This window comes from Osmia bicornis, chromosome 8 (assembly GCF_907164935.1).
Source record: "Osmia bicornis bicornis chromosome 8, iOsmBic2.1, whole genome shotgun sequence".
In the NCBI taxonomy this organism is placed as follows: domain Eukaryota; kingdom Metazoa; phylum Arthropoda; class Insecta; order Hymenoptera; family Megachilidae; genus Osmia; species Osmia bicornis.
In genome coordinates this window covers 10,438,310-10,459,226 of record NC_060223.1, presented here as the reverse complement: position 1 = coordinate 10,459,226, position 20,917 = coordinate 10,438,310, and the positions used below count along the sequence as shown (strand labels likewise).

The 20,917-nt window shown below is 36.8% G+C and overlaps 6 protein-coding genes, 1 long non-coding RNA gene and 1 other non-coding gene across 14 annotated transcripts in view; 4 read left to right on the top strand and 4 right to left on the bottom strand.

Annotated features, from left to right (window-relative positions):
* Nucleotides 1-141: 141 nt before the first annotated feature.
* On the bottom strand, nucleotides 142-1,124 carry LOC114877678 (nucleolar protein 16). Its single transcript, XM_029190578.2, has 3 exons — nucleotides 917-1,124; nucleotides 526-841; nucleotides 142-450 (listed from the first exon to the last, which is right to left on the bottom strand). Exons 1-3 carry the CDS (start codon nucleotides 1,015-1,017, stop codon nucleotides 319-321), a joined length of 549 nt encoding a protein of 182 aa, XP_029046411.1. The 5' UTR covers nucleotides 1,018-1,124; the 3' UTR covers nucleotides 142-318.
* A 109-nt stretch (nucleotides 1,125-1,233) lies between these two features.
* Nucleotides 1,234-2,367, top strand: LOC114877680. Its single transcript, XR_003789616.2, has 4 exons — nucleotides 1,234-1,780; nucleotides 1,877-2,009; nucleotides 2,101-2,185; nucleotides 2,277-2,367. It is a non-coding gene; the product is annotated as an uncharacterized LOC114877680 (long non-coding RNA).
* A 7-nt stretch (nucleotides 2,368-2,374) lies between these two features.
* Nucleotides 2,375-4,390, bottom strand: LOC114877675 (cuticle protein 16.5-like). The gene is made up of 2 exons (XM_029190576.2): nucleotides 3,341-4,390; nucleotides 2,375-3,182 (listed from the first exon to the last, which is right to left on the bottom strand). Exons 1-2 carry the CDS (start codon nucleotides 3,350-3,352, stop codon nucleotides 2,385-2,387), a joined length of 810 nt encoding a protein of 269 aa, XP_029046409.1. The 5' UTR covers nucleotides 3,353-4,390; the 3' UTR covers nucleotides 2,375-2,384.
* Nucleotides 4,391-5,724: 1,334 nt separating this feature from the next.
* Nucleotides 5,725-5,806, bottom strand: Trnas-gcu. Its single transcript has one exon. It is a non-coding gene; the product is annotated as a tRNA-Ser (tRNA).
* A 223-nt stretch (nucleotides 5,807-6,029) lies between these two features.
* On the top strand, nucleotides 6,030-9,689 carry LOC114877673 (molybdenum cofactor sulfurase 3). 4 transcript variants are annotated; one of them, XM_029190569.2, is made up of 7 exons: nucleotides 6,030-6,581; nucleotides 6,649-6,805; nucleotides 6,877-7,539; nucleotides 7,609-8,582; nucleotides 8,641-8,838; nucleotides 8,904-9,118; nucleotides 9,203-9,689. In XM_029190569.2, the coding sequence occupies exons 1-7, from the start codon at nucleotides 6,494-6,496 to the stop codon at nucleotides 9,386-9,388; spliced, it is 2,481 nt and encodes an 826-aa protein (XP_029046402.1). In that variant the 5' UTR covers nucleotides 6,030-6,493; the 3' UTR covers nucleotides 9,389-9,689. The 4 variants fall into 4 exon arrangements, with proteins under 4 accessions (XP_029046402.1, XP_029046400.1, XP_029046404.1 ...); XM_029190567.2 differs by having other exon boundaries at nucleotides 8,889-9,118; XM_029190571.2 differs by lacking the exons at nucleotides 6,030-6,581; nucleotides 6,649-6,805 and having other exon boundaries at nucleotides 6,909-7,055; nucleotides 7,202-7,539; nucleotides 8,889-9,118.
* Nucleotides 9,690-11,645: 1,956 nt separating this feature from the next.
* LOC114877630 lies at nucleotides 11,646-12,494 on the top strand. The gene has a single exon (XM_029190457.2). The coding sequence runs from the start codon at nucleotides 11,646-11,648 to the stop codon at nucleotides 12,492-12,494; it is 849 nt and encodes a 282-aa protein (XP_029046290.2).
* A 201-nt stretch (nucleotides 12,495-12,695) lies between these two features.
* On the top strand, nucleotides 12,696-13,597 carry LOC114877653 (DNA-directed RNA polymerase I subunit RPA12). The gene is made up of 3 exons (XM_029190515.2): nucleotides 12,696-12,905; nucleotides 12,974-13,190; nucleotides 13,300-13,597. Exons 1-3 carry the CDS (start codon nucleotides 12,770-12,772, stop codon nucleotides 13,322-13,324), a joined length of 378 nt encoding a protein of 125 aa, XP_029046348.1. The 5' UTR covers nucleotides 12,696-12,769; the 3' UTR covers nucleotides 13,325-13,597.
* The window catches only part of LOC114877651 (venom dipeptidyl peptidase 4-like), a 111,307-nt gene continuing 103,777 nt past the window's right edge, over nucleotides 13,388-20,917 (bottom strand). For all 4 annotated transcript variants that reach the window (XM_029190512.2, XM_029190513.2, XM_046286727.1 and 1 more), the window contains 3 exons: nucleotides 17,717-17,877; nucleotides 16,186-16,397; nucleotides 13,388-14,985 (listed from right to left, as the gene is read on the bottom strand). In XM_029190512.2, the coding sequence (XP_029046345.1) occupies nucleotides 14,890-14,985; nucleotides 16,186-16,397; nucleotides 17,717-17,877 (469 nt within the window). In that variant the 3' untranslated portion in view covers nucleotides 13,388-14,889. The remainder of the gene's footprint in view (nucleotides 14,986-16,185; nucleotides 16,398-17,716; nucleotides 17,878-20,917) is intronic.

Below are 20,917 nucleotides of genomic sequence, written 5' to 3'. Positions count from 1 at the left end.
CATAGGTATTTATTTAATAAATTATTTATTTGCTTTACTAGGACACAGTAAATATTTCTCATATTAATTATGCACAAAGTACATTACAGTAATTTTTGTAATTAATATACGTACAAAGGAATAAAGATTCAAAAATCCACATCAATTAGCACAAATTTATTTTAATGATTATTAATGGATAATGTTACATGAGATGATAAAAAAGTATTATCTGTAGGTTTCTCCCTACTACTGTACTTACCTACACAACATTAGTTTATTTATTTTAATACTTTATATACAAATTTGAAATATATTCCTATTGAATAGAACAATGAATTAGTTGTTATTGTTTATCTTTGTTTGAAGATATTCATTGTACTGCTCAGGGATACCCTTAAACACTTTTATTTTAGCACGTATTTGTTTCCATGTTAATTGATCATAATTCTTTTTATCGCGTGCCATTGCCTATGTATAATTAATTTAATGATAAAAAATATTTTTGTCAATGTAAAATAAATTACTATTAAAACAATGTAATACCTTATAATCTTCTCCATACTTGTCCAGTAAATAGGTAAGAAAATTTACTTGACTATTTGGTAACTTAAACATTCTTCTTCTAGGGGCTTTTGCCTCTGCTTCAAGTTCCTCAGACACATGAACTTTTACTGGTGTCATCTCAACATCTTCATCCTTCTTTGATACATTTTCTAAATCTTCAACTTTAAACTTTTCAACAAGTTGCTCTTTATTACTAGAAACTTTTAGTGTTTCGTTTGGGTCATATGCTAATCCCATTTGTTTTAGATTAGTGCGGGTGGATTTAGTCACTTCCCACGAATCTTTCAACTGTTTGCTATAAATAATACAATTTAATTTCTTTACTTCGATAGATGCAAAGCGTGATACTGTTTTTGGTTATAATAATTACCATTTTATTGTTGGTAACTTTTGTAACTTATTTCGTAATCGCTTACGATTCACATTCATACGAAACTTCTTCCTACGCTTCACTTTTCTTATTTTCGTCATTGCGATGACTCCAAATTACCACGTGTTTTACAAAAACAGTCGCCAAACTTTCTTCAAACCCTTTCGTACAACATCAAAGCAAAGCATTCAGCAGGTTATGCATTCGACATTTTTTTCCTATATTAAAATGATTTTCTAGGGTCAAATCATTTTTAACGGATCATCGTAGTGGTACAACTGCTAAACTACTCCTAATATTCAATACAAATTCTTCTTTTCTACGAATATTTTAGAGAAATTAACTGTGATGATTGTGTAATATTTTGAATGTAACATTGGAAAGTATCAAAAATATATTCCTAAAATATAATTCATAAAGTTTTGATGACTATGATGAATAATTTCTATTTGACTCCATTTTTGAAATGAAACAAAGGATACGTTTAATTTAATTTCTCTGGACCAATGTATGTATTTTAGCTTTTTTATAGTATATAATCGAAAATTTAATACTTATTTTCCATTTTTTAGTTCAATTAAGGTTTATTCATTCAACTTAGGTATTTGAATGAAGTGTTACAAGAACCGGAAGTTAGGTTCCGGAAACTTCAATGCTTGAAGGACACAAGCATTCGAACTTGTCAGAAATTATTCCACGAAAGTGAGCAAATGATGAATTCGTACCGAATCGCCTATCGAACTTTAATCATTCATTGTATGTAAATTATCCTGGTGACCTTAAAATGGTAATTTCTTACAATTAGTTGCACATGCTCGAAAGTCTTTTCATAAAACATAATGAAGTTCAAGCACGTGGATGAAGGTATTGTACTCGCCAACGTGTTTCATTGTTTCTATTGTTCGCAACCTTTTGTTATTACTATTTTACAAATCACCTCGATTTATTTCTGTTTCATAGAAAGTATCCTCGCATCCTTGCTTTCACAAAGAAAATGTGACAATTCATTACTGGAAAGTCATCCATAAACGATCTTCTTCAACAAATTGCGTATACAACAAATCGGCGTACTAGTATCTTATTTTAATAGAAGGTAAGGTTAAAATAAAATAACATTATTTTCAATTAAAAAAATTAAAATATATTTGTTAATATTTGAGAATAAAAAATAAGGTCTATTTCAGTACGAAGTTCGAATGTAAATCGGTGCGTATAATATAAATACAATTCAACATCATATCTACCTACTAATACGCAACATCTATACATGTAAGTACAAGTTTACTGTCTTATCAAGGATAAAGTTCTATCTACACATTTTTAATCCAGTTCGTTTCGTTTAACCCTTTCACGCCTGAAGCAAAACTTAGCTTGTTCGTACTTTCCGAATCCGGACTCGAGGAGCGCAAAGATTCTAGCAAAGCGAATAAGAACCAAATGCTGATAGGACTGAAAGGGTAACACAGATTTACCAGGAGTAGCTGGTACCAAGACCTTGGAAGACGGCGTGCACAACAGGGGCACCAGCTTCGTATCCATAGGCCTTGGAAACAAGGTGAGTCTGAGGAGCGTACTGCAGAGGGGCGGCGTAGGTCTTGGTCAAGAGAGGAGCTGGTGCGAGGGAGGCGGTGTATCCGTGAGCAGGGGCAATATAGGCACTCTTGGCGACAACTGGGGCGTGGGCAGCGTATTCGTAGGTCTTGGCCAGGAGTGGAGCCGATTCGACGTACGATTTGGTAAGAAGGGGGGAAGCGTATGATTTGGCCACGAAAGGAGAAGCGTAGGTCTTCGTCAGAAGTGGAGCAACTGGTGCGGAGACGGCAGCCTTGGCGTAGATCGGTGCTGGAGCGGCGTAGGTTTTGGTCAGTAGAGGAGAGCTGTAGCTGTACGGGGCGGCGTAACTCTTTGCCAAAAGAGGAGTACCGTAGCTATAAGGGGAGGCGTAGGTCTTGGCGATTAGGGGAGCAGCAGGTGGAGAGGCGACGTATGTTGGGGCTGCGTATGCGGCTTTCAGAACAGGAGCCTGTGGGATGTCGTAGTGCAACAGGCCATCGTTGCTGACGCTTTGACTGCTAACTCGTACGAAAGAGTGAGCCGAATCGTCGGATTTCGAGTAAGAAGAAATCACGTTCTGACCCGCGTAGCCTTTCTGCGTCGACTCTTGGCTGAAGCCGATGCTGCTGTGGTCGCCGGAAGATGCGGCGATGTCGTAAGCTGCTGGCCCACCGGCGCTGGCTAATGCCACTAAGGCTGCGAGTACGATGAACTGTAAGAAAGTCAATTTATTATTTTATGAAAATTTTAGTAACTTTCAGTCTGTTGAAAATTGCTGTAGCGTTATGGAACTTATACCGATTAGAAGTTTCAATAGAAGTCTTTTCTACTTTTTGCTAAGGGTATATATTCGTTCACGAAAATGCTTACCTTGAATGCCATTTTGCTTTTATGAGAAAGAGTGGCTCGGTTCTGACCAAATTCGTATCCTGACCGAGTATTTATATGCGCGTAAGGTTGCAGGGGGATCAATTGTATTTTGGGTGCCGCTGATCCCAATTGGGATTGGGCATGGCCGATCAAGGGAGAGGGAAACTGTACCGCGAAACTTTTTGTAAGAAATCATTAAGAAAGGAGGATAGAAAGTGGTGGAGACGGATAGTCGAGTAAAAGAGGGCATGGACGTAAGTTTCGGGCGTGGTTTCGACTGAATTAAGATCGCCAATTGATAACCGAAACATAATCAATTTTCTACTAACTTGTCGTTAAAGTAACTTTAAAGATTAACTGCTTACATCCATGTGTTTTAAATAAATATTGTTACTTGAAGAATATATCAAATTAACGGTTAATGGTGTTTTTCAGGTAATAAATTTAGCAAAGTATGAGCTTGCACTTGAAGGGCCTTTAATACTGCACATTATCATCGCGCGTGACATGAGCTGATTTTTCCCCTTAAAACTCACATATCCTGTATTACGTAAGAGAATGCTGCTACGTCATATCAAATGTTTAATAACTTTTTTTTTTCTTATACCATGTCCTTCCCTTCGTTTATGTAACATAATGATATATATACCAATGCCGGGGCGTGATATTGTAAAACTTGTCAAGGACACACTTTCTCCAAATTGTGGCACTGACATATAAAGCCATACAGGTTCAACACCAGTTTCCACGTAACTTTTGCACGCGTATAGGTGATCTCGTTTTAATACTAGACAAAGTTGGCTGTCGCGATTTCAGCCGGAGGCGGGTAGCACGAACGAAAATTAATAGGTGTGACACCGCTAACCTTGAAGCGATTTGCAATGACGTTAATTCAAATTCGTATACATGATCCAATTTTAATGACATGTCACAAAAAAATCGGAATTTTTGCCGTCACTTATTTTGCAATTCTGATATTTTTCAGCATCTGAAAATGAAGGAAGAAGGATAAGGATCGCCGAGAACCTTAAGAATCTCGTCGAGGACACACAGGTGCAAAGGGTTAATTTGTAATTAACATTCTTATTTCTGGCTTACTTTATTCAAACGTCCCTCTTTTTTAGGTTCCTTCTCGACGATTTCATTAGAATCTTTTGTCTTAGTATTTCGAGGATCATTAGCATATGAGTTGCTTCCGGAATTGCCAGGCACTGGTTGCACCTTATTCTTTAAACTCCACTGACTGATACGTCTCTTCAGCGTTTTTTCGTGATCCACGTTATCCAACGAAAAATCAGAAAAGGTATTATCGATTTCGAACCGTTCTGGATCGCAGATAGGTTCAAAATTTGCGTCATCAACTGTTTGTAATGCGATCCAACGCAATTCGACTTCCTCCGTGGATATTTTACCCTTCTTCCTTTCATCCAATTTGTCGGATGACATCGAATTTATCGGTAATGTTTCCAGCTGCTCTTGCTCTTTAGACGTTGATGGCTTTTCTTCTCCTCCACGATGAGAAACCTTGCGCTCAGCAGTTGCATCCTTCTTTGGATACGCCAACTTCTGCATCAACGATTTATCTGTTTCGAAACTGTGGCCTTCGAGACCGACATCGGGTTTAAGGGCTTCTTTGAAATGCTTTCAAGCACGACCTTTACCAATTAACCCTGTTTTACCAATTTTCTTTTCGTTATCCTGACTGAACGGCTTTACGTTGACCGACGTCTCGCTATCAGAACTTGGGTCCCAAGTTGCTGGACCGTGATTTTTCATGGATTTGTATCGAGCGTAAAGTTGTTTCAGTATTGTGGTGTTATGAGGCGACAAGGAATTGCTTTCTATCAAACGTTTCGTCATTTGGAGATATTCCTCCATTGGGGACAAATCTTTTGAAAGTTTGTAATTTAGATACCGTTCGATCGGTATTGCGACGACAAATTACTTACGTATATTATTTACCTTTCGAGGTGTTAGAAGAAGGACTTTGATGATTTATCTTTACCTCGTGAATCATGAAAGTCCGAACATCTTCGTCCATTAATTCGTAAGATTGTGTGGGCAATGCGTTTTCGCTTCCCCAAGTATTTGGTATTAGAGGTCTTTCTTCTTTAGATTTATTTTGCATTATTTTAGTGGTTTACTGTTTGAAATTTTGAACTTGTAAAGGGAAAATAATTGAAATTTCAATGTTAGGTTATAAAATGATTTTTATTACGATCACAGTAGGAGGTTCTTTGTTTTTTATCGTTGTATGTTATAAACAGAAATTTGTATAGCAATTATTTTCCGTTAACAATAAATGTAGGGTTTGCATGATAATAAATTGTACTGTTTACGTTAGGTAAATAAAAAAGAAAGTAAAAATCAAAAACAGAATTAGCCGACGAGGATGGGATTCGAACCCACGCGTGCAGAGCACATTGGATTAGCAGTCCAACGCCTTAACCACTCGGCCACCTCGTCCGATGAACAGTTAATCTTTAAATGATCATAATATTTTAAAACTTTTTAATTTAATATTAAACTGCGCACTTTTTAATACTTCACACCAATCCTACAAACTTCGATATATCTTAGAATCTATTGCTGCATCTGTTACGCGTGATATATGCTTTTTATTAAATATTGAACGTACAACCACGTTACGTAATAGTAAAAGTATGCAAATGAACTATAGATATTTATGATTGTAGTACATAAATTGTATTATTAACAATTTTACATCATCTTTTTTTGTCATCGATGCTTTAAAATTCGATAAGATTTACTTTATCGTTATTTCTTCATACCCTTAACGGCCCAAGTTACATAAAGCATGATATCTTGTATATTTATTCGTATTTTTCAACTCTACTAAATCTTATCGTGCATTTTCTTCTTTTATTTTATAAATGATGCTTGCGTCTAATAAAACATTGCGAACAGCCGCTGTTCATTGAAAATTAAATTACATATTCGCGGTATTGAAGTCTTCGATAGTGAAGTATATTCTTACGTAAAACTCTTTGTTGCAATAATTTACAATTTAAGTAAATGCCGGTTAGGTAATCACATAAATTCTGACATGTCAGCATTATTGTTACGTATTAACATGATTTAGTCATCGCAACTATCTTCGTTAGTTGTTCCATATGTCGTAGACTAAACGTCATGGAAGGTATGACAACAGCACCATATGCACCGGTATATGATCAACAGATTGTAAAACGTTTCGAAAATGAATTTTCAAGAATTAAAGGTAAATAATAAACGAATGTTATATGATTTGCTTCTAGAATCACTTCTAACTATCCTTTGTTTTACAGGAGAATGTTACCTGGACCATGCAGGAGCAACTTTGTATTCTGACACTCAAATAAAAAATGTTGCTGCCGATCTTAATCATTCACTTTATGCTAATCCACACTCTATTGGAAGTGCTAGCAATGTGACACAAGATATCATAGAACGTATAAGATATTTGTAAGGGTTTTGATATATTTATAATGTATTATTAAAAGATATATATAATAAGAATTTTTTTATTGCTATAGGATATTGGATCATTTTCACACATCTTCTGAAGAATACAGTGTTATTTTTACATCAGGTGCAACTGATTCCTTAAAGATAATAGCTGATACATTCTTGTTTCATAAGGATCAGACAACTAATGTATTGTCCTCTCCAGGACACTTTGTATATACACAAGATAATCACACTTCAGTTCTTGGTATGAGAGAAGTTGTTGTTAAAAAAGGAGTTAAAATAACTTGTTTAAATCATGATAATGCTTTTGAAATTCTTAATTACCCTTTGAAATCTTTGAGTTCTTGTTCACAACAGGACAGCAATTCACTCTTTGTATATCCTGCACAGTGTAATTTTTCTGGATTAAAATATCCTCTAAGATGGATTAAAGATGTACATAGAGGAGTTCTCTCTAACATAGTTGATGATATATCCACCAAGTGGTATGTTTTACTTGATGCTGCTAGTTTTGTATCAACAAATGACTTGGACCTATCTACTTTCAAACCAGACTTTGTGTCTCTGTCCTTTTATAAAATGTTTGGATATCCTACTGGAATTGGGGCTCTATTAGTAAAGAATTCTAGTACTGATGTACTGCAAAAAGTTTATTATGGTGGTGGTACTGTAGAAATTTCTTTGAGCTCTGAAATGTTCCATGTAAAACGTCAAAATTTGCATCAAAGGTATAAGCTCATAAATTGTCTAAAGAAATTAAGTGTTTATCTAATCAATTTGTACTTTTTTTTTTACAGATTTGAAGATGGTACTGTATCATTTCTGTCTATAATATCCTTAAGACATGGTTTTGACATATTATCATCTATTTCAATGGAAAAAATTTCAAAGCATGTTTTTATCCTTGCAAAATTTTTATACAAATCTTTGTTGATGCTTCATCATAGAAATGGACAACCAGTTGTAAAATTGTATTCTGATACTGTTTATGAGGATTGTAATTTGCAAGGGGGTATTATTGCATTTAATCTTAGGCGCTCTAGTGGTGAATATGTAGGATACATGGAAGTTTTAAACATGGCAGCTTTATTTAAAATACATCTTAGGACTGGTTGTTTCTGTAATCCTGGTGCATGTCAAAGGCATTTAGGATTATCAAGCGAAGAAGTACTGCAGAATTATGATTCTGGATATATTTGTGGAGGTGGTACAGACTTAATAAATGGGAGACCAACCGGAGCTGTGAGAATTTCATTTGGATATATGTCCACAATTAAAGATGCTCAAACTTTATTACATATGATTGAAGAATGTTTTGTAGATAAACCACGACTGAACAAAATGCCAGTTTGGTGGACAGATTATAAAAAAACCTTAGATAAAAAATATTACCACCATAACGCAAACATGGACGATATAAGCGATAACATAAAAAGTAGTACAAACGGAATTATTGATAAATTACAAAATATAAAAGAATCAGTCAGTCATTTTATTAATGACAATCAGTTTTTCAAATTAATGACACCTACTAATGCAACCAAAAAAGAATGCATTTTGGAACAATTATATATATATCCAATAAAATCATGTGCAGCTTATAAGATAACAGGTTCTTGGAATTTGAACTCCAAAGGTTTACAATATGACAGAAAATGGATGATTGTTTCATCTTCTGGCACTTGTTTGACACAAAAACAACATATCAACCTGTGCTTATTGAAACCAATTATACTTCAGGAAAAAGGAATTATGCAGTTGAATTATCCAGGTATAAATCTATTTATCGTATATCTATTAGTCAACTTATTTATTTTTAAACATTTTAGGAATTTCTGCAATTGATGTTCCTTTACATAATGACTCAATACAAACTGTAGAAGAAACAATGTGCCAAAGTCGAGTTTGTGGGCACAAAGTAGAAGGTCTTGACTGTGGTTCAAATGTTTCTGAATGGTTAAGTTTAGCATTAGGTTTACCGAATTTGAGACTTATAAGACAAAGTGATTGTGACAGCAACAAAAAAGGTATAGTTGAAGTAATAACTCATGAGAACTATAATTCATGTTTTAATTAGATTTTTCTTTTGCAGGAAACAATAAACCAGAGTTATCATTTTCTAGTCAAGCTCAGTATTTATTAATAAACAAAGCAAGTGTATTATGGCTTAGTGATAAAGTATCTGGTAAAGAAGTTCAGAAAGATACAATCATACACAGATTCAGAGGAAATATAATATTAAGTGATTGTGAACCTTTTGAGGAAACACATTGGAAGCATATGTATATTGGAAAAAATAGTTTTGCAGTATGTACTTAAACAAGTTGAAATAAGAATAAGAACTGTTAAAAAATACAGTTATTTTTTATTAATGCACAATCTTTTGTACAGGTAACTGGTCCATGTACCAGATGTCAAATGATATGTATTGATCAAACCACTGGTGTAAAAACTATTGAACCATTGCGTACACTTGCAGAACAATTTCATGGAAAATTAAGTTTTGGTATTTATTTAATCAAACAAACTAAAGAAGATGGGATCATCTCTGTTGGAGACATTGTTCATATTTCATAAGTGGAAAGTTGTCTGTCATTGGATACAAAGTGCAATATCTTCAACGTCATAGGATATAACTTCTTAAGGCTACATAGATTTTTAAATTATGAATGTACATAATAGAATTAGTATAGTATTTTGCAAATTATAGTTTAGATTTAAGAATTGTTTATACTAAGTATTATACGCCAGTGTCGGTTTTAGTCACTCTGACACTCCTCCGCCGTCCTCCCCCAGGGGACGATGGGGGGTTAATGTTAAATAATAATTATTATTACTAATTAAGAAATAAAGTGTGCTCTATGTGATGCTATTATAAGTCTATACTTTTTATTTATTACATCCCTGCATCCCTCACACCCCTACAGCCCTCATATCCCGGCATCCCACGCATCCCTGCATCCCTCAGATCCCTGCATTGCTCTCCCTGGCGGTAAAAAAAGAACTTTGTACAAAATTGCTGGCCCTCTAGCGGCAAAAATGTCAACTAAATTCTCGACGTCGAATCAGCGCCATCTGGTTTCAAAAAAAGGAACTATATCATGCAGTAATTTTGGCCCTCTAGCGGCAAAAATGTCAACTAAATTCTCGATGTCGAATCAGCGCCATCTGGTTTCAAAAAAAGGAACTATATCATGCAGTAATTTTGGCCCTCTAGCGGCAAAAATGTCAACTAAATTCTCGATGTCGAATCAGCGCCATCTGGTTTCAAAAAAAGGAACTATATCATGCAGTAATTTTGGCCCTCTAGCGGCAAAAATGTCAACTAAATTCTCGATGTCGAATCAGCGCCATCTGGTTTCAAAAAAAGGAACTATATCATGCAGTAATTTTGGCCCTCTAGCGGCAAAAATGTCAACTAAATTCTCGACGTCGAATCAGCGCCATCTGGTGGCAAAAAAAGGATTTACTTAATTACCTTTACTTACCTTTACTTACCTTTACTTACCTTTACTTACTCGAACCAGTTTTTATATTATGTTATTATATTTATAATATGGTTATTATAAGGGTTGCACAGATACAAGGGATGAAGGGATAGAAGCGGTGCAGGAATATAATAGATGAAGGGATGAAAGGGATACGGAGATGTAAGGGTGGCAGTGAGGTGAGGGGTGCAGTGGGATAAGGGATACAGGGATACACGCGGTACGGAGATATAGTAACTTAAGGGTAGTTCCTGCGCAGCTCATAAATAGAAGGAAGAAATAACTGCCAAGGGATGCCACGATCCGTAAAGGGTGATAGGATATTAAATAATTAGGGAGCATGGATTTTGGCTCATAAAGAAGGATAAAATAATTAATAACTGAAAAGGGTTGGCTGCAGCCTATAAAAAGGGGTAAAATAATAAATAAGTGAAAAAATTTGAATAAAAGGGATGGTTGGCTGAGGCCCAGAGCAGGGATACAATCATAAATGTTATTTCCCTTCGATGAGTATATTTAATAAGCAAGCAAAATAAATACAATGAGTGGAAGTATAATAATCGTCCTCTAATTTTTTTCCGAAGTTTATTTAATTCATCTTACTCGTACCTTTACATCCCCCTTATAGTCGCCTCTTACGACAGGCAGGGGTTACCGTGGACGTATTCTAAGTCCCCCGAGCCACAGGGGGTAAATGATACGTACCTGATGTCATATTGGGGTGTCAGGGACCCCGAAGCATCGGTGACGCTCTCTATATACCGACCTGGTATCATCTAGGGGTTCTAAAGACCCCAAGCATTGGTGACGCTCTCTGCATACCGACCTGGTAACGGCTTGGGGTTCTAAGGACCCCGAAGCATCGCCGATGCTGCATACCGAAGTTATATCATCGTGGGGCTCTAAGGACCCCAAAGCATACTGACCTGGTATCGTATTGGGGTTCTAACAACCCCAAAGCATACCGACCTGGTATCGCCTTGGGGTTCTAAGGACCCCGCAGCATCACCAATTCTGCATACCGAATTATATGCTCTTGGGGTTCTAAGAACCCCAAGCATCGCCGATTCTGCATACCGAAATTATATCCACTCGGGGTTCTAAGGACCCCGAAGCATCTATGATTCTACATACCGAAAATATATCCTCTTGGGGTTCTGAGGACCCCGAAGTATCGACAACACTACATACCAAAATTATATCCTCTTGGGGTTCTAAGAACCCCGAAGCACCACCAATTCTGCATACCGAATTACATGCTCTTGGGGTTCTAAGAACCCCAAGCATCGCCGATTCTGCATACCGAAATTATATCCACTCGGGGTTCTAAGGACCCCGAAGCATCTATGATTCTACATACCGAAAATATATCCTCTTGGGGTTCTGAGGACCCCGAAGTATCGACAACACTACATACCAAAATTATATCCTCTTGGGGTTCTAAGAACCCCGAAGCACCACCGATTCTGCATACCGAAAGTATATCCGCTTGGGGTTATAAGGACCCCATAGCATCGCTAATTCTGCATACCGAAGTTATATCTACTTGGGATCCTAAGGACCCCGAAGCATCACCGATTCTGCATACCAAAATTATATGTACTTGGGATCCTAAGGACCCCGTAGGATCACCGATTCTGCATACCAAAATGATATCCACTTGGGATACTAAGGACCCCGAAGCATCACCGATTCTGCATACCGAAAGTATATCCGCTTGGGGTTATAAGGACCCCATAGCATCGCTAATTCTGCATACCGAAATTATATCTACTTGGGATCCTAAGGACCCCGAAGCATCACCGATTCTGCATACCAAAATGATATCCACTTGGGATACTAAGGACCCCGAAGCATCACCGATTCTGCATACCAAAATGATATCCACTTGGGATCCTAAGGACCCCGTAGGATCACCGATTCTGCATACCAAAATGATATCAACTTGGGATCCTAAGGACCCCGAAGCATCACCGATTCTGCATACCAAAATTATATGTAGTTGGGATCCTAAGGACCCCGAAGCATCACCGATTCTGCATACCAAAATTATATGTAGTTGGGATCCTAAGGACCCCGAAGCGTCAGCGATTCTGCATACTAAAAATATATTCTCTTGGGGTTCTAAGGACCCCGCAATAACAACAATTCTACATACCAAAATTATATCGTTTTGGGGTTCTAAGGACCCCTAATTACAGGTAACTGCATACTAAAATCTCATCCTGGGGTGTCAAGGACCCCGAAACACCGGTGCCACTCTGCTTACGGATGTTATGGCACCCGGGGTCTCGTGTACCCCAACGCACAGGTGACTGCTCACTGATGTATCATCCCGGGGTGCCTGGGACCCCGTGAACCATAGCCCCTCGCGAATGAAGGCATGTCCAGTTTTCTTGTATCTATGGTCACTGTCTGTAGTGACTTGATCTAGGTGTAGTTTAATGTTTTATTCGATTGTAAGTTTTAAATGGAACAAGATAATAATACCGTTTCGTTTATAAGTACTCCTGGGTTTTGTTCTGATTGCGGTTCAATTTTGCCATTGTTGGGTGAGACAGGAGATGTAAAATGTTATGCTTGTCAACGGACCTGGGGTCCTGAAGGTACATATATTTTACCGGTTTTATTTAAGGATGACATAAATATTATGTAAAAAATCTTTTTATTTCAGCTTTTGGTGATATGGCTATGAATTGTATTATTCATTTTAACAAAAAGGATGCTTATGATTCTTCAAAACAAAAGGATGATGAGGATGAAGAAGCAGAAGGTCCAATTGTTGAACGAAAATGTCCACAATGTCAAAATGATAAAATGTCATATGCCACATTGCAATTGCGATCAGCAGATGAAGGACAAACTGTATTTTATACATGTACTAAATGCCAGTATGTGTCTTTTAATAACATTAGATCTTATTTTATTTATATGTAAAAAATTTCAAATTTTTATTTTTATTTCAAAGACTTATTTACAAGCATTTAATATTTTTTTCAGATTTAAAGAGACAGAGAATTCTTAGTATACATGTTTACTGTACATTGATGTATTAATTTAAAATACTTACTAGAAAAATAACACTTTATATTAATAAAACATAGAGCTTTATTTTTGATACACTCAACAAATATCAGTGAAGGGAGAATAATAATTTCGTAATATCGCTGAATTAACGATGTATTTTCTTCTTAATTACGCGTAGTTGGATATTTTTGTTATTGATGTATTTTTAAATCCTATACTCGATTAAATATTTTGTACAATACATTGGAATAAAAGTTAACAATCACTTTAAGAAGTTTCTATTGATCCATTGTCGAAACCATTACAGTGGTCCTTTCGTTATAAAATCTTCGTATTTAAAGAGTTTTGTTAGTACACCGCTTACGCTACGAATAAACTTAAGTATAATTATTTAGTCGCGATAATATTACATATACGTATATGTACTTGTAATAGTAAGGAGAAATAGATACGCTATCTTATATCAAAGAATTTTCAACAATCAGCCAACCAGCTTAATTATATACACGATCAGAAAAGTCTTAAACTACGATTTATTTTAAAAAGGCTTCGTTATCCTAACATTGATAAAACCAACAGGAGGAGATTTATTTTCATGTTTAAATAACGTTTTTTACCGATTACATTAGCTTACGCAAAGTTATCCTTATAGAGTTATACTGGTAACTCGTAACATAAAATAGCATAGATATTATTTTTAATAGTTCATAATTGTATCACATCTCGTTAATAGAAACATAGGAATTAAGAGGATAAAATCACTGTTAAGCATGTACCACCACCAAGTAATAAAATAAAAGTAGTGAAATATAATGAAAGATATCGTTGCGTATTCTCTTTCCCTTCGAAAGAAATGTATTTTATAAACACTTCTTGAATATGTATTTAATACTCACTTGCCTCGTATAATTCTTGAAATAAAACAAGAACATGTCCTACTATAATTCGCAATTAAAAGTTCAAAGATAATCGTCGTTACAATATACAATAACATTTGCCCCGTTAACAATATATTTCACATGAAAAACATTTCTTCCGTTGTTATTCGTAACATCTCTCACCTGTTCATTATTTCTACAGGGCATTTAATAAGATGCTCTATTACGGTGATTTCTTCATCATCGTTATACTTAATTATTTATAGGATTTATACCGAGTCCATTAGGCCTTCGATGAACGATTGAACTGGTTTCTGTCCGCAAAAAAATATATTAAAAAAATTCTACAAACCAGTTCTGTAGTTTTTTGTTTAACGAATAAGTGTACTCCATTCAAACAACTGGTGAAATTTTATTGTTTTAATTAATTTTCATTAGAAATACGATTTTCCTTGGACTACTAGCCTTAGACAAGTTGAGAACTGGTTATGAAGGGGATGCTTTATAAGCTGGTCATAATGTTTGCCTTCGAGTACACCCATTAGTTTCTCTTTCAATTATGTACACTAAAATGTTACATATTGTACATCGAATATGTACAAGTGACAAGGTATTTACAAGTGGAATATGAGGCAGGTGACACAAAGAGGATCCTCTAGATTGTCCTTTAGTCTCGATGTTGCGATCATGATGCTTCGTAACATTCATCTAAAAAGTTCTCCAGGGAGTGGTACAAGTGAGCGCGAGATTGAGCGATTCCGTGATCCTCGTCCGTGTAAGTCTGAAACAAAAACAGATTGAAAGTTAGAAAAAATGTTAAAAAATTTAATCAGCTTTGGATCAGATTTGGATTAGTTCAGCTTGAAAGTATATACAAAGCCTCTTTCTCGTCGATTCAGCTGGTCGCTATAAAATATTCCCAAGTTATCTACTGGTGGGTTCGTTCGTTCTCACGAACTCGAAATATCCAGAAATTTCGTTAGTTTTGAGTTAGATTTAGTTAAGCTTCAGATTCGAGTAAGCGTATCTTCTGAACGCATGAATTCCCGAAACTGAGATCTCATATTTCAACAGCGCTCTCTCCGCTAACAATAAGTTTTATCTCAACTAGTGCTATTAGGAAGAATTACCGAAATAGATAAGCACCATCGCTTTCTAACTTTCTGAAAGTTCTCTCAATCGTTAACGCGAGCAAAAGTTTATTAATCAAGTCCATCGGTAGGCTTTCAGTTGATAAATTTAATTTATCTTTTAATTCAGCTTCATTATACGTTTAATTTTGTTACGCGTTACTTTACGTAATGAAAAACTGTAAGCGGTTTGTGTGTTTAATGAAGGAAAAATAAAAACGAATTGGACGGTTACTATTGCAGCGTTGTGGTTCTCTGCAGTTTATTTGAATGGTTGGTTATTTAAATGGAGAGGACTGTACACGCGAACCTCGAACACACAATGCAATTTATTTGGCTCGTACTTACATGCTTTATTTTTTTCCATGTACTTTGTAGATTTTAATCGTCAACGTTAAACACTGCTGAATGTAGGAAGAGCACGTAGAGGAATGGTAAGCATGATAATTTTGTAAGCGTTTTTGAAATGATACAAAAAACCTCAATTTATCCTTTATCCTTCTTTCATCAACGTTTGCTACCTACTTACTTTTACAAGTGTATAAATTACACTTTTATATCAAATGTAAAAGAAGTCAGAGTTTCAGTATAAATTGATTAAACCAGAGATGCGTTTATGAACACTTTGAAATTTTAAACGAAACTCTCTATTCGCTTTGGTAAATTTTCATAATATTTTATGAATGGTGAATTATACGAATATTTTTTACCTCAACTTAGAAATTTGATTTTATCCAGACACCTCGCTTAGCTCTTCAGGGTGTTAAGGAGAAACTTCTTAACAGGGAAACGTGCTCGTCGACGTATTAGCTTACTTAAGCCTTTATAGTAATACAATATTAATGACGTACCTGTTGCCGAAATAGAATATCCTTTTGCTCGAGAACTTTGGCCAACAACAAAGATTGTTGATAGTGCACGTTGTCATCCAAAGTTCCATGGATCAAGTAGTACATCTTTGTTTTAATATTATCCACTTTGTTGAGTAGCTGGCCTTGCTCGTACCCGTGAAGATTATCCTCCGTCGTTGGCAAGCCCATAAAACGCTCCGTGTAAATTGAATCTATAAAGAACGTTCGTTACAAAGTTAATTCCACTGGCGTGACATTGAGCCTGCAAATAAATAAATTTAATTTAGGAAAACTTGAAAGAGAAATATGTATGAGACAGGAAAGATATGATAGAAAGCCGAAGAAGAAAGAAAAGAAAAACAGAAAAAGGTAAAAAGGTAAAATGGTGGCGTTAAAAATGTGTATCGACGAGAATGAGAAGAAGGAAGGGGGCATCCGAATGCTCGACTCGGTCGAAACGATTTCAGAACGATGGCTCCTCGTTGAGGAAATAAATCTGATATCTGGAAACGCGAGGGTAGCTGACTGCGACAAGATTCCGACAATAATTGAATCGATCGAAGCCGAAACGAACCGTCGCGTCGCGTCGCGTCGACAAGACCAGAGTCTACCTTTTTCTTCCTTTTTTCTCCTCCTTTGGTTCCTTGCTTCGCCTTCGATGCTCGAACGAGCGTGCTGTGCCAATCACCACGAAAAAACTACAATACCATCGAATCGTTTCCCTTTTTCCTTCTGACATTACAAAAAATCATACTCGAATCTCACGTTCCATTTCATTCGAGTACATTTAATAAGCTTTTGATAGTGGCTGCGAACTACCAAGCATATTTAACAATTACTTTATCACGATATCTGGTGTTAATTACATTTCAAGTGTAAATTTATTTAAAATTCAACGATTTCGGAATTGTTGCAATTTATTAACGATGTTTGTACTTATCTTAGAATGCAACGGGGTTAACTGGTTTTGTTAGTTGGAAAGTGGGACCTCTTGTATCGCAAAGGGTTGATTAACATAATTTAAAGGGAAAGAAAATTATGTTGATAAATCGTTTCGAGGAGGAAAGTTGGATAACTGAGATGAATATTTAAAGCTCTGCCTTGGATATTTCATATCGAATAATAACAATAATAATAATAATAATAATAATAATGATAATAATCAACGACCCTAGAATCGATATCATTTTAATTAACCGGTTACTAGTGAAAGTCGTGATACTGAAACATCTATTATAGATGAAGGAACTGGAATGCACGTGAAATTGATTGCAAAGTGGAAACGATTAACTCGGTCTCTTCTTCGAGTGGCACAATGGTACCGTTAATTATCGTCATTTAAACAAAGATAAAGGCGGTTGAGAAATAAGTAAAGAACTTGATCGTTTCGAGTATAGAAGCCGGATATAAAACGAAGTGAATATTTAAAGGTCTGGCTCGGACATTTCAATGAATAAAAGTACCCTAGAATGGTGGAGAGTATGCGGTACGCGTTCAATGGATGAAAATATTATCTCCCTGGTAGACGTACCGTAAAGAGCCCAATCTGTTACAGGTGCCACGGACATGCCGCACTTGAAGACGCCGTGATAATCCATGGCGAGTGTCATGCCTGTCGCGTATCCACCATAACTCCAACCCCATATCGCTGTTCTGGTACGATCGATGAACGGCAGCTTGTCTTGTAAATACCTGCAATCGACGGAAAGATCGGTCATTAATAAAATCCTCGGTAATACTAAATGTGAAACGATTTCAGTTGAACGCCAGGGCTATTCGTATTTCTCCGCAGGCACCTAACTTTTCTTTCCTTGATTTTCCAACTTTGCCGAGTTTCTTTTGTTAGTTTCCCTGTGAGAAGTTATGGTGACTTTCTATGTTTCCTCGCAGATTGTAAAAGGGATGGTGGATACTACGTTATTTGTTCGTGGTGGGAATTCAGAGTTATCGTTAGAGTGGTTGCTTCGAAAGAGAATTTTCTTCTTAAATCGCGTAACCTTTTCAACGTTAACTATAGATAATTCTGTACCATCTGCAGAAACAAATAAATCAAATGTCCAACAAAAATTTCACTCGTCTCCGGTAGTGGGTCATCTCCGAATCCATCTTCTTTGAGGCTAGCAAGATAAGAAACTCGGACCTAAATCTATTATGCATCCAAGAGGCAAGCACTTAGAGCATCTTACATTTATTTTTAGTGGACTGTCTTTTAAAGAACAATTTTTACGAGGTCTCCAAGTAAAGAGGATCGGACGACACTCTGACTTTACGAATTTAAGATCTTCTCTCTGTTACCTGCCGGTAAACCGATCCTCTCTTTCACGGTGTGTAACTTAATGGCCATTTAGACGTCTTTCCCACCGCTCATCCTCTCGATATTGCACACCCCTCCAACCTATAAACGTATATATAAATGCTGTTTCTTACGGAAACAAGCCTGTTGCCCTAGATAGAAACCTTTTTGAATGCTTCTCAGACACCTTTTATGCCATCGTGGAAGTAGCGAAAGCAATATGTGGTTAGTCTCGAAACTTTCGTTATAAAAATTTGATCTAGATGTAGTTTGTCTGTATGAGGTATTCCATAAAAGTGGACCAGGTTATGGTTAAGAGATGGAAAGAAACTTTTATACCGTATAGGAGTCAATGCAATTTTCTGTCTTTTGCAAAAGATCTAACAGAGCATTTAATTTAGTTTTCCAATTGGACGGGAATATGGTTCGATAGAGTATCGAACAAAGTGGACAGTACGTAGGTAGATTCAAATTCTTTTCGCGTTCGAACAGGGTGTCCTGTTACCCGTGGAGGAGTTCCCTTACAAAGTAGGCCCGACACGTAGACCAGTCGAGTGAAAAAAAGTAGAAACATTGGGGAAAATTGACAACGTGCCTTTGGCTAGTTCCATTCCCAAAGGACTACGACCCGATCGTGTAGCAGGACCTTAAAATCCTTTGCCGCGCCCGGCTCCTCTCCCTCTGCACTGCGTCACTCTCAGCCTCAGCCTCAGCCTCAGCCACAACAGCACCGCTCGATCTGGGTTACCTAGCGAAATCAAACTTCCTCGAATCTTTTGCGAATATTCGGCTGACTTTGACTGTCTGCGGGCGACTCGAAGTTTCCGAAATCCAAGTTTCTCGCTTCCTTCCATAGATCACCGAGCTGATTTTCTCTGTTCGAACAAGACCAAGAATATTCTTCTTCTGGAAATATGAATTTTTCTGACATCTTGTTAGGAGGATCGTTCCTTTCTTTTTTTTGAAAACAAACATCAATTATTTTTCAAACAAGTGGAACGCAAAAGTTGGAGAAAAATGGGCAATATCGTGGTCGATTCCGCAGTGGAAAAGTTGACGACGCTTGATCGCGTCAGCGTGGAAAACTTCTTCAAACACTCCTTTACTCCGTCAGGCTGCATTCGATTTCCTCCACTCGAGACAATACGTGATTTCCGATCGGGAAAGGGTAAAGGAGACCGTCGCCAGTGCTTCTTTCTTTGCAATCTCTCTTTGGCTATTGTCTCTCGTATCTCGTGTGCGTTCAATAATAATGGTTCCAAGGGGAGCGAAGGCGGCGAGCCACACGGTTGCCCATAGAAGCTAGTAGTGGTGCTAGTGGATTCCTTTTTTCGTAAAATTTATTTAGCTCGTAAATCGACCTACCCGCCCGTTGAATTCTATTCCCGCCGCAACAACGCTACCTTTCCCAACGTGACCATCGATTTTCGAATGGAATTTCATTTTTTCAACGAGACGCATCGCGGATCCTCCTGCTTCCCTCGTATCGCTATTGGGATTACTGCCCCATCGTATCGAACCCTTTTGAATATAGTTTCAAAGTAGCAACGTTTGATTGCCTCGATAATTTTGAAGAACGAAAGAATTAAATATATTTCGGGGAGAGAAATCCAATCGCGGCAAGTGCTCGACCGCGCGACAAGGGTTAAGTTTGTTTTATTTTTGGTTAATTTGTGTTATTTCTTTTTTTCTTTTAATTAAGGGTTGCTTTGCAAGAAGCGACACAGGCGCAATGGGTGGGCACAATAAATTGGAATCCGAGGCTCTCGAAAATAATCGAGCCGTCGTTTTTTCTCCGACAAACGCGTCCTCTCCATCTCTCCTCCAGCGTCGCCGCTTGAAATTTTTCACCACCACCTCCACCCTTATTCGCCGTTGGCATTGTGATTCTACGTTTCAACAGGACATACTAATCGTGGTATCACTGGAAATTCATGAAGGATCAATCTTTCGCAAAATAAACGAAAAATTCAATTTTCTAACCACACAAATCCTTTCTTCTGTTGTTTATTTTTCAGCTGAGATATTGCGATATCAAAACCAAGTGCCGTAGCGTCGACACAGAGGGTTGGAATCACCCTACGTCATCGTGTGTTTAATTAACTCGGACGTGGTGTTGTAGGTGTTGAAGATACGTTTAGATGAAAGGGAAGATAAGCAAGATAATAGGTGCAACAGGGAATCTATGGCGCTAGAAGCGCATTCAATAGTAACAATAATAAATTTCGATTTCCATTTGCAGTTAACCAAGATTGTTCGACCATGTTAAGCTGTTGATTTATATTTGTCTTACTTCCAGAATATCTCTTACGATAGCTCATTTCTCACCCTTCCTTTTCTTTTTACTATTATTTTTTTTATAGTTTTCTTTGAACTTTACGTTATACTCTTTGCCTTTGAAGTTTGCCTTTAGCTTGTTTTTCTAAGCGCCTTACCTCC

Coding starts and splice junctions, on each gene's coding strand:
- LOC114877673 (XM_029190567.2), top strand. CDS start 6,494: ATGGAAGGTATGACAACAGCACCATATGCACCGGTATATGATCAACAG. Junction 7,540..7,608: donor CGTCAAAATTTGCATCAAAG/GTATAAGCTCAT, acceptor TTTTTTTTACAG/ATTTGAAGATGGTACTGTAT. Junction 9,119..9,202: donor TTGGAAAAAATAGTTTTGCA/GTATGTACTTAA, acceptor TCTTTTGTACAG/GTAACTGGTCCATGTACCAG.
- LOC114877653 (XM_029190515.2), top strand. CDS start 12,770: ATGGAACAAGATAATAATACCGTTTCGTTTATAAGTACTCCTGGGTTT. Junction 12,906..12,973: donor ACGGACCTGGGGTCCTGAAG/GTACATATATTT, acceptor TTTTTATTTCAG/CTTTTGGTGATATGGCTATG. Junction 13,191..13,299: donor TATACATGTACTAAATGCCA/GTATGTGTCTTT, acceptor TATTTTTTTCAG/ATTTAAAGAGACAGAGAATT.
- LOC114877678 (XM_029190578.2), bottom strand. CDS start 1,017: ATGACGAAAATAAGAAAAGTGAAGCGTAGGAAGAAGTTTCGTATGAAT. Junction 842..916: donor AAGTTACCAACAATAAAATG/GTAATTATTATA, acceptor TATTATTTATAG/CAAACAGTTGAAAGATTCGT. Junction 451..525: donor AGTATGGAGAAGATTATAAG/GTATTACATTGT, acceptor AATTATACATAG/GCAATGGCACGCGATAAAAA.
- LOC114877630 (XM_029190457.2), top strand. CDS start 11,646: ATGATTCTACATACCGAAAATATATCCTCTTGGGGTTCTGAGGACCCC.